We start from the raw sequence: 12273 nt of genomic DNA on the forward strand, positions 1-12273 counted from the left end.
TTTATTATTTTGTTAATATTAATATTGAGCAGAATTAATTTCAGCCTATTGGTTTGGACTCCACAGCAGTCATGGTCTCTCATGTGGCCCCTTGGGAATATTAATCTCTCACCCCTGCTCTGCTATTTATAGTTCTATGTTATGTATAGGGTTGTACATAATGGAAAAAAAATTCCGCCATTTTCCGTCTATAGATGTGATCAGAACTTCTGTGTGTTACTCACATGACCTATCACATGATCTATCAAACGAAGATAATGTGACATGTCACGTGATATATGTGGTACTTGGGGGGGGGGGGGCACACCTTCTAAACTGTCCGGGGCCCTGGCTACTCTTAATCCACCCCTGGTAACTACGCTACCACTGGATATGCCACTCTTGGGCTATAAGCCTATATAAATGAATCAGAAGAGGCTGTCTGACCATGCATTCCTCCCACTGACCCACAGGTGGTTTTAATAGCCTAAGCAGAGACATGTTGTCCATTTATATAGGCTTATAGCCCAAGAGTGGCATATCCAGTGGTAGCGTAGTTGCCCATCAGACAGAGGTTACCTTGTCGTGGTTGATGGGCACACATGAATTGGCCAAATTATGCGCTAAAAACCTTCATTTTCTAAGTACATTTCATTGAGTGACAAAATCAGTCTAGATCCAATATTTTCATTGTATTCATGCATTTTGCCTTCTAATGTAAAGCCAACGATGTAATTCAAAAGTACAACTTGTCCCGCAAAAAATAAGCCCTAATGCGGCCATATTGACCGAAAAATAAAAAAAAGTTATGGCTCTGGGAGGAAGGGGAGCAAAAAACGAAAATGCAAAAAGGCCAGGGGCAGAAGGGGTTAAAGACGCTCAAAAGCCCATAGGACAGCACGTCACTGTACACACAAGTGAATGTTCATTTTTTTTAGCGTTTTCTGGACACATTTTCAAGCAAGTTTCAGAGCGGATTTCATTTCTTGTCCCTGGAGCAAGCCTGTGGCGATAAACCCGACCCCAGAGCTGGTCTGTGGCGATAAACCCGACCCCAGAGCTTGTCTGTGGCGATAAACCCGACCCCAGAGCTTGTCTGTGGCGATAAACCCGACCCCAGAGCTCGTCTGTGGCGATAAACCCGACCCCAGAGCTCGTCTGTGGCGATAAACCCGACCCCAGAGCTCGTCTGTGGCGATAAACCCGACCCCAGAGCTCGTCTGTGGCGATAAACCCGACCCCAGAGCTCGTCTGTGGCGATAAACCCGACCCCAGAGCTCGTCTGTGGCGATAAACCCGACCCCAGAGCTCGTCTGTGGCGATAAACCCGACCCCAGAGCTTGTCTGTGGCGATAAACCCGACCCCAGAGCTTGCCTGTGGCGATAAACCCGACCCCAGAGCTTGTCTGTGGCGATAAACCCGACCCCAGAGCTTGCCTGTGGCGATAAACCCGACCCCAGAGCTTGCCTGTGGCGATAAACCCGACCCCAGAGCTTGCCTGTGGCGATAAACCCGACCCCAGAGCTTGCCTGTGGCGATAAACCCGACCCCAGAGCTTGCCTGTGGCGATAAACCCGACCCCAGAGCTTGTCTGCGGGCTGCTGCCTCACACTGAGGACAAGCCGGTCACACGCACCGCGGCCAGACTCTTCATTTCCAGTTTGACGACTGCACTCACTGACCGCAGTGGAGCGGGCCTCCCTCAGCAGTCACGTGAAGCGACCTTCCGTGACGTAACAATGGGCGTGGCTATGCCTGACTGTTATAACGCCTGCCACTTCCGGTTGCCCCTCAGAGCTTCCCGCAGAGGCGCTGTGGTAGAGCTAGAGAAGCGGCCGCTGGCAGGATGGTGACGCAGGAACCGCCCAGGTGTTGCGGCTATTTTAACATTCGCTCTGTGGTGCTGGGAGTCGCCGTGTACTACGTGTTCGTCAGCCTGCAGTCTCTGGTATGGCAGACGGTGGCGGTGATTAAATGCGGAGGAGTGTGTTCCGGGCCCTGGAGCTCGGCCGGGCCTGTGGCTGTGATGTACTCCCTGGCCTTCATCCTGCTTCTGCTCAGCCTGTGCTTGCTGTTCGGGGTCCTCCGCAGACGTCCGGGACTCCTGCTGCCCTTCCTGGCCTTCCAGATCATCGACTTCTTGGGCTCCCTGCTGCTCTTCTGCGGCTTCTTTGTGCGATTCCCGTCCGAGCTCCGCATGATCAGCACCAGGCCCTACCTCCCCGGACAGGACGACTCGGACAAGGCGGCCGTGGCCGGAGGCTCCTTCCTGTTCATCGCCCTGTACCTGCTGCTCCTGCTGCTGAAGATCTACCTGATCCGCTGTGTGCTGACATACTACCGCTTCCTGCTCACCAGGGCCACCCCTCCGGGCGACACTGACGGCCTGGCCGTGATCGTGGTGCCCGGGCCGGAGAAGAACCCGCTGCTCCTTCCTTCCTATGAAGAAGCCATCAATATGCCGATGAAGGACAGCCCTCCTCCTCCTTACAGCCAGGCCGTGCAGCCGGAGAAAGAGGCCGCATAAAGCCAGTGTCCGCCAGCTGTTACCAGGGCACCGCTGACCGACTACAATGGCATCCCTCCTAGTCTACCCCCATTTTATTCCTAACCAGCAGCCTAAATGCCAGGGGATGCCCAGCATGGCAGACTACAGGCCACCAACAGCTGCCAGATCATCCGTCACCCGGATCTGCCTACTCCTGTTTTTGGTTTTACCACTTGTCATTGGGTTGTTTGTGTTATTACAGCTGCACTATGACGTCATGAAGTCACCGTGTGACCTGCCATTTCATTTAAAGGGATAGAGACTGCTGCAAATTACTTTGGAAAAGTTTTACATAAGTGCCATCCAAGGTTGAGATCTGATGAGATCAGTAGTTTCTTCTTTATAGGGGGTCTATACCTTTATTAACCCTTGATGCGATGGGGATATGTGTGTAGTACATACTGATCTGTGAGATAGTGGTCTGTACTGCGATCCTCTGCATTATATGTGCCCTCCTGAGGATTCCTAGAGGTATATCACCCCTATAATGTAATGACTTTGTACCTCCTGTCATTACTTCACGTGTAAAACTTTAAATGATTTCATCTTTATATTTTACTCTGGAATAAAACTATTTGAGGATGGGAAGGTCTTACAACCTCATTGTCGTTCTGCCCAGTAGAAATGGGACCAGCTGAGTATGATGCTGCGTGGCGCTGTTACCTTTCCATGATCTCTAACCTTGTTCTGTGTAATGTCATTGGGGCACTTGGATTTTATGGGGGGTTTGTGTCTGTTATGTTGGATGTGAAATTATCCTGTACAGAGGACCTTTCAGCTTTCTGTACTTGTCTGTTCTTAAGTACATACCGGAGTTCCTCTTAAATAATTCTGTATAGAGATTACTGGCAGCACTCTTTAGGAGATAAGAGCAGATCAGGACTTTTCTCCTGTGTAAAGACAAAAGGTGCAAAATACAAAGGAACCCACTTGGATACAGCATGCATAGAAATGATGTAGGCGGCGTCCAGCAAGTGATGACAATCTAAACCTCTTTACTCTGACAAGTACTGGATGCAACATTTCGACCTATCACAGGTCTTCAAGCATGCTGGCTTAAAAAAAACCTGTGATGTGTCAAAACGTTGCACCCTGTACATGGCAGAGTAAAGAGGTTTTGATCATCACCTGCTGGACGCTGCCTATTATATTTCTAGGAATATACTGACCACTTCCCATTGTCAATCGGATGTGTCCCGAGAGTCTGATATTATTATGAGTAGAAATAAGAGAACTTTGTATTCGGGGTTTGTACATGGCGTCGGTGCTGAACTCTGGACACAGACTTCTGGAAGTCAGTTTTCAAGAGACTGGGGAGGAGAAATGGGGAGATGGAGAGATTTGATTTTTCCAGCTCCAAAGTAGCTCAAGTTTGGGTACCCAAACTGAACTTTCTACTAAAGTTGTGTGTGTTTGGACAATGTCTGACTGTAGGGACACATCCCATTTGTCAATTTATTCACTGATTCCCAGGAGGTGTATCAGAGGAACAGCACAGTTATAAGAAAAGATGCTATAGACATGACAGAAGTGCTAAAAGGTTCTCTATAATGACCAGCAATGAATCTTGTCGTCTGAGATCCCTGTCGTGGTTTAGCAGTAGACTATGCAATTCTACCTAAATGGACCTATGGAGTGAAATGAACAGAATAGTAGCCTCTGCCACACGGATTCCTAGGTCAGACGCCGTGTGATTTACCTTTCTGTCCATTTGATGCTGGCGTGGTGACTTGCTGAGCCGCAGAAGATTAGTCGCAGATTTATGATCTGTTTAGCAATCCTGGTATCTCCAGCCTTTTGGTGCCCATCAATACCTTCCCATGTGAACCTGTAAACTGTGCCTTTACAAAGACTTGGCTATCACGTGCCCAGCCTCCGCTTATTGCGTCTGGTCCATCCGTTACTACGTGGCAGTGGATAAAGGACTTGTCCTGGAGGTTACCTGCATCTTCTTTTCCAGCAGTAGTAGATTTCTGATTTTCTGGCATAAATCATGTGTTAGCTGTAGTGTACCTTTTAGTGTTTCCTGAAAAAATGCATTTGAATGGAAGAATTAAATCAGTATTAATTTGTTGTAACATGACTTTTTCCATTTTGTACCAGGCTGAAATCCTGTTTCTGATGAAACCACGTTTTTCCTGCGTATTACATTATCCTGGCTGCTCCGTGGCCATATGTAGTTCCCGGAGCACGCCTCATTACATTTATACCTGCTTCACACCAAAGATTGTGTTTCCTATACAATGTTAGCAGTATGTTCAGCTTCCGAATAAAAGAAAATATTTTTCATTTGTCTTTTGTATTAGAGATTTCATGTGATTACACCCACGCGTTTGTCCTTCTTATTCTATTATAATTCCTATTACTCACATATGCCTCAGCCATCACAGAAGGGGGGGGATCCATTGTCCAATTTCCCAACCTTTTTTCCACAAATGCACTAGACTGTTTCATGGGATGCCACTTGACCTACAAACTCCATACAGATGCCCTTCATCTTCTTTAATCCCCACACCACAATTGTACCAAGAGGCTAACCACTGTGTCACCATACTACCACCAAGGATGGAGCATAGCCATTGTTAAAGGGCAACTCGGGTGATGAGGATTATTGCCATATTATCAGGATGAATGATGTCTTTGCTGTTTCTTTAAGAGGTTGTCCACTACTTTATCATTAACCTATCCTTAGGATAGGTCATCAGTGTCTGTTCAACCGGGGTTCAGCACTCCCGCCGACTTGTCGGCAGCGGCCACCGGCAGGAAGTGCTTGCGGTGTTGGCAGTCTTTTGATAGTGGCTGCTGCCATGTACTACACTTCTGCTTCCTATTGATTTGAATAGGAGGTGTATGTGCAGTACCCTGCCACTACCAGAAGACGGAGCAGCTCCGCGTGTGAGTACTTCCCGCCGCCGATAACAGCTGATCAGGGGTCTCAGATCCTGGCCGATCAGAGATGGACGACCATGAAAAACCTCTTTACCCATAAAATATAAATATTCTGTACCCATTCATTTTTGGTTACCTGTCTATACAAGCCAATAAATAATGGCAAGCAACTTGTATATCAGCGGCTGGATAGCAGCCTGAATCTGCAGTGTACACAGTATCGTGCAGAATCATCTTGGGGTGTTGCATAAATACATATGATGGCACTGGAAATTTTACAGTAGTCTGTTATCTCTGACTCACCATTATACTTCCTGTAGATGACTTAACCCTTTCCCCCCAATCCAATTTTCATTTGTGTTTTCATTTTTTTAAATAACCATGTCTTTAAAAACGACAAGGTCAGTGCCAAAATAAAGTTATCATTGATTTTACCATACATAGCAGGGGAAAAAAAATTCCAAGTGTGGTGAAACGTGAAGGGGGGGGGGGGGGGGGGGAGAAAACAAATCCATTTTTATTTTTGTGGCATTAATTACGCAGCTAAAATAACATGGAAGTGTGATTCTACAGGTCAGTGCGATTATGGCAATACCAAACAAATAGGATGTACAATAAAATGATATAAATAAAGATGTCCACTCGTCACGGAAAACAAGCCCCCATACAGCTCCGTTGATTGCCTTATAAAAAAAGGTCTTGGAAAATGGCGACAGATACATTTTGCTTTTTGTAAAAAGAAAAACTTTCAGCTAAATCCTTTCTATGTGATTATGGGACATGTAATTCTCAAAGCTATTAAATACAGACAGTGACTGGTAAAACCAGGATGTCGTACAGAAACTAGACTGGTTATAGGCATGGTGGTAACAGAAGAGCAGGGATAATGGGGGAGTGGTGGTAACAGAAGAGCAGGGATAATGGGGGAGTGGTGGTAACAGAAGAGCAGGGATAATGGAGTGGGGGTAATGAGGTCAGATGTGACTGGAGTTTCCCTTAGGACGAAGTGAAAGCATTTACTAGCTGACTCATCCAGCAGTTCTCTGGTTTCATTGTTAGTCTTCAGTAAACCTCCCTGATTTCTGCTATCTTTAGTGTGCGTGCATATACTGGGTATGAAATAATCACATGGCAGGTTCTATTTATTATATGTTATCTAACTTGTTTTTTGAAGACCAGCAGCTATTCAGTGTCAATTCAATGTAATAAAAAGAGCCATCTTACACAGCGTTGTACTTTGACTTAGAACAGGAATGTCAAACTCAAATACAGAGGGACAAAATGAAAAACTTGGACAAAAGTCGCAGGCCAACTTTATTAAAAAAAAGTACAATTGACGTTTTTCCTTATTAAATATAACGATGAAACTTTTCACATGGAAACAAACTTATATGTACAAAGTACATTTTAGTTAATAGATCTTAGAATAAAAAACAATCAAAAATGGGGCAACTGGAATAATAGAATGTAAAAGCATATGGCCCAATTTAACCCCTTTTCCACCTTGGACGTGAGTACGTCCAAGGTGGTATCTCTGCACTCCGTGCGGGCTCTGGCGCTGAGCCCGCATGTTACCGGGCATATGACAGCTGATCTGTACAGCTGTCATGTGCCCCTAACAGCTGCAGGTGGATTTGCGATCCACCCGTGGCTGTTGACATGTTGAATGTTGCTGTCAATCTCTGACAGCGGCATTTAACATGACCGCACTGGAAACACGTCACTAGTCCCGCCCATTGGCGCCCATGTCACATGCCCGTCTCCCATGGAGACTATTGAAGCAAGTAAAAGGTAAAAAAAAAAAAAAAGTTTTTAAACATTAAAAGAAAATATAAAAGTTTAAATCACCCCCCTTACACCCTGTTTAAAGTAAAATAACAAAAAAAAAAATCAAATATATACATATTTGCTATCGCTGCGTGCAGAATCGCCCGATCTATCAATATACAAAATTAATCGGATCGGTAAACAGTAACAAGAAAAAAATCAAAATGCTAGAATTACGGTTTTTAGTCGCCGCAACCTATCAATAACAGGCGATCAAAAGATCAAATCTACTCCAAAATGGTATCAATAAACACGTCAGCTCGGCCCCAAAAAATAAGCCCTTATCCGGCCCCAGATCCCGAAAATGGAAACGCTAAGAGTCTTGGGATATGGCGCCTTTTTATTTTTGCAAACTTTGGATTTTTATTCACCACTAGTGTTGAGCGAACATGCTCGACACTGCTCGGTACTCGCCCGAGCATCACGCTACTCGGGATGTTCGGCGAGCAACCGAGCATTTCCGGGTTACTCTGTGCGATGTCTGCGAGTGTGTGCGGTGTCTGTGCGATGTCTGCGAGTGTGTGCGGTGTCTGTGCGATGTCTGCGAGTGTGTGCGGTGTCTGTGCGATGTCTGCGGGTGTGTGCGTGCAGGCAGACATAGGCCGATGTGACACTACTCCCATCAGCCTATGTCTGTCCCCGGTCCACTCGTGCCAGCAGGATCAGCTCGATGGGAGCAGTAGTTCCCATCAGCCTGATCCTGCTATTTAAATTGCCCTACTGTGTCCCTAATAAATTTTAAATACATGTCATTGGTGACCAGTGGTTGCCTACAATAAATTAGTTCATACATTACCTGTCCCCGCCGATCGCCACCTAAAATAAAGTAAAAAATAAAAAACTACACCTATACTCACCTAGACACCTAATTCCCCGAAGCCATCGATCTCCTGTAATAAAATCTAAAATAAACCACAACCTTATCCTTACCCCTCCGTAGTAGTCCACGAGTGTCCCACGATGATCTCCAGTTTAGAGCAGCCACATAGAATGTGACCGCTCTGAACCGCTGCCGCCGCTAGAATGATGGGGCCGTAAAGCAGCCCCGTCATTGCATAAGCGGGTTCGCCGGAGTTCAGGCAGCGCTGCTCCGGTTAGCTCCTTTACGGCCCTGCTGTATCGTGAGAAATTCCCAAGGTACAGCAGTGCCGTAAAGGAGGTCTCCGGAGCTGCGCTGCCTGAATGCACTCCGGTGATCTCAGTCAGTGGCTCCCGCTGCCGGGAGCGGACGTGTTCCCGGCAGTGTGAGCTTACAGCAGCCATGCACAGCTGTCACCATCTCCAGATGTGACAGCTGTGCATGGGAGATCAGCGCAGGAACGTGGAAAGGTAACTATTTTTATTTAGTAAACTAAGAATTAAATAAAATTGTGTGTTTTATTTCAAATAAATTATTTTTTTCTGGGTGTAGTGTGTGTTTTCTTTTTAACACTTTGTAGGTTAGTAATGGGGGTGTCTTATAGACGCCCATCATTACTAACCTGGGCTTCATGGCAGCTGGTGCTCTCATGAACCCCAACCCTATTACCCCCTGCCACCGCACCAGGGCAGCGTGGAAGAGCGAGGCTGTGGATGCGCCATTTCTGGGGCGGCTGACGGCTGGTGTTTCTAGCCTGGGAGGGGGCCAATATTCATGGCACCCTTCCTGGGCTATTAATATCAGCCCCCAGCTGTCTGCCTAGCCTTTGCTAGCTATTAAATAGGGGGTATCCCACGTCATTTTTTGGGGGGGTCCCCCATTTTAATAGCTAGTAAAGGCTAGGTATTCAGCTGGGGGCTGATATTAGTAGTCTGGGAAGCTCCGTGGGTATTACCCACTTCTCAGGCTTCAAACATCTGCCCCAGCCGTCTGCTTAACCTCCGCTAGAGCCTAAAATTATGGGGGATCCCACGCCAATTTTTTTTTTAATAAATCCTTTATTTTAACACTAAATGACATTTGAGGAGTTAATAAAGATGCAGTCCCTAAATTATTATTTATTTTTTAATTAATTTTTTCCAAAAATTTTGACGTGGGCTTTGCCATATTTTTGTATGCCAGCCAGGTACAGCATCCAGCTTCTATGAACGCGCCATTTTCCGGGGTGGCTGCGGACTGCAATTTGCACCGGGGGGGGGGGGGGGGCGGGGCAGAAAGCTTGGGCCTCCCTGCGCTGCAGATTCCATCCCCCAGCTGCCTAGTTGTACCTGGCTGGACACACAAATAGGGAGAAGCCCCACGTATTTTTTTTTTTTAATTATTTCATGAAATTCATGAAATAATAAAGAAAAAAAGGGCTTCCCTATATTGTTGTGTCCGGCCAGGTACAAATAGGCAGCTGGTGGTTGGGGGCAGCCCGTTCCTGCCTGCTGTACCTGGCTGGACACAAATATAGTGCGAAGCCCCACGTCAATTTTTTTTTAATTATTTCAGGAAATAATTTAAAAAAAAAAATACGTGGGGCTTCGCCCTATTTTTGTGTCCAGCCAGGTACATCTAGGCAGCTGGGGGCTGGAATCCTCAGCGCAGGGAGGCCCAAGCTTTCTGGGCCCCCACCCGCTGCAAATTGCAGTCCACAGCCACCCCGGAAAATGGCGCGTTCATAGAAGCGCCATCTTCTGGCGCTGTACCCAACTCATCCAGGGCCCTGGTGCAGTGGCTCACTGGGTAATAAAGGGGTTAAGGCCAGCTTGGCATTATCAGCTGGCCCTAAGCCCGAAATTCATGGGGTCACTCCAATATTAGACATGACCACCATGAATTTCTAGTAAAGTATTTAAAAAAAACACAAACACCCAGAATAAAGTCCTTTAATTGAAATAAACACACAATTCTTTATTGTTCTAAATTAAACTATACTTACCATCAAGCCCATTCCAGCTGAAGCCAACGATCTCCTGCAATAAAAGAAAAATAATAAAGCAACCTCATCCTTACCTTTCCATGGTTCCCACGACAGCTTCAGCTCTGCTACATCGAGATGACAGGCTGGAGCGCAGCAGAACGCTGCCATCCAGCCTGTCATCCCGCAGACACTGAGAAGCGCAGGCATTCTTGCGCTCCTCAGTGTCTCTCTGTGACGGCATCCAGATGAGCCGAGTTCATGTCCAATGAACTCAGCTCACCTCATGCACGTCACTGACAGCGTGGGAAAATTCTCCTGCACTCAGAGCTTCAGCGTGAGAATTTTCCCATGCTGTCAGTGACGTGAATGAGGTGAGGTCATGTCCAATGAACTCAGCTCACCTCATGCACGTCACTGACAGCGTGGGAAAATTCTCACGCTGAAGCGCTGAGTGCAGGAGAATTCTCCCACGCTGTCAGTGACGTGCATGAGTCACTGTACTTCATATATATGTGACTGACATGTTTCTATCTATCTAATCTATGTGTGAAGCTCTATTCTTTCTGTTGTAAATTGTCGGGTACCGGTGTATGCCGCTGATGAATTGCCGGCTTTTCGCGTAATACATTCTACATTATTCTTAGTTGTTTTACTTCATGTAGAATTAACCTACAAGGAAAGAAAGGGTTTAATTTTCATTCCGATATTTGTGTCCCATTGACTTGCATTGGTTTCCGGTATCGGAATCGGCGATATCCGATACTTTTTGGGTATCGGCCCGATCCAATCCGATACGATATTTCCTGATATCGGAAGGTATCGCTCAACACTATCCTTAACATATTTCACAGGAAAAAAGTTTCAGTTTCGTTTTTGAACGTTTTATTGTGAGCCCGTAAAAGTGGCTTAATACCTCTGACCACGTTGTTGACAGCAGTGACCTGGGGGTCAGAAATGCTTCCTGGGGCAATCCCCATGCTGTCCCCATGTCATTTGAGCACTGTCACTATCGTTTTGGGCACTTGTTAGGCTTTTAAAAGACTGCCGGGGGTGCCACCGCAAAAATGCTCGAGTTTCCCATAGACTAACATTGGGCTCGTTGCTCGGGTCGAGCACCCGAGTATCACAGTGAGCTCGGCCCGAGCTTCGAGCACCCGAGCATTTTAGTGCTCGCTCAACACTATTCACCACTTAAATAAAGAAGAACCAATACATGTTTGGTATCTACCAACTCGTAATGATCGGAGAATCATAGTGGCAGGTCAGTTTTAGCATTTAGTGAACATTGTAAAAAAACAATTATGGAATTGCAGTTTTTTTTGCAATTTTACCACACTTTGATTTTTTTTTTCCCGTTTTCCAGTACACGATATGGTAAAACCAATGGTGTCATTCAAAATTACAACTTGTCCCGCAAAAAAGCAAACCCTCACATGTCCATATTGACCGAAATATAAAAAAAGTTATGGCTCTGGGAAGACAGGGAGCAAAAAACGAAGATACAAAAACTGAAAAAAAACCAAGGTTGCAAAAGGGTTAAATATGAAATAATGGATAAAAAAACATTGAATAAATGCAGATAATAAGTATGATGCCAACAAACGTCCCCTCCCCCAAATACAGTATGATACCCCCACAGTGAATCCCCCCACATGCACGGTATGACGACCCTACTGTACCCCCCCCCCCCCCAGCATAGTATGGTGACTCCAAACCTCATATGATGCCCCAACTGTGATCCCCACACAGCCCTCCACACAATGTAATTGGCTCTACACACAGTGTAATGGACCCCACGCAGTCCTCCATACAGAATAATGGGCCCCACATACTGCTCCATACAGAATAATGGGCCCCACATACTGCTCCATACAGAATAATGGGCCCCACATACAGTGGTGGCCAAAAGTATTGGCATCCCTGCAATTCTGTCAGATAATACTCAGTTTCTTCCTGAAAATGATTGCAATCACAAATTCTTTGGTATTATTATCTTCATTTAATTTGTCTTCAATGAAAAAACACAAAAATAATTGTCCTAAAGCCAAATTGGATACAATTCCACACCAAACCTAAAAAAGAGGGTGGACAAAAGTATTGGCACCCTTTGAAAAATCATGTGATGCTTCTCTAATTCATGTAATTAACAGCACCTGTAACTTACCTGTGGCACCTAACAGGTGTTGGCAATAACTAAATCACAC

The 12273-nt window shown here is 45.9% G+C and overlaps 1 protein-coding gene across 1 annotated transcript; it reads left to right on the top strand.

The window, feature by feature from the left end:
• The first annotated feature begins 1738 nt into the window (after positions 1 to 1738).
• On the top strand, positions 1739 to 4819 carry LOC141257776 (lysosomal-associated transmembrane protein 5-like). Its single transcript, XM_073672746.1, has one exon. It carries the CDS (start codon positions 1827 to 1829, stop codon positions 2505 to 2507), a length of 681 nt encoding a protein of 226 aa, XP_073528847.1. The 5' UTR covers positions 1739 to 1826; the 3' UTR covers positions 2508 to 4819.
• Positions 4820 to 12273: the final 7454 nt, after the last annotated feature.

This window comes from Phyllobates terribilis, unplaced genomic scaffold (genome assembly GCF_046119375.1).
Source record: "Phyllobates terribilis strain yellow unplaced genomic scaffold, ASM4611937v1 Scaffold_1__5_contigs__length_1240528914, whole genome shotgun sequence".
NCBI lineage: Eukaryota > Metazoa > Chordata > Amphibia > Anura > Dendrobatidae > Phyllobates > Phyllobates terribilis.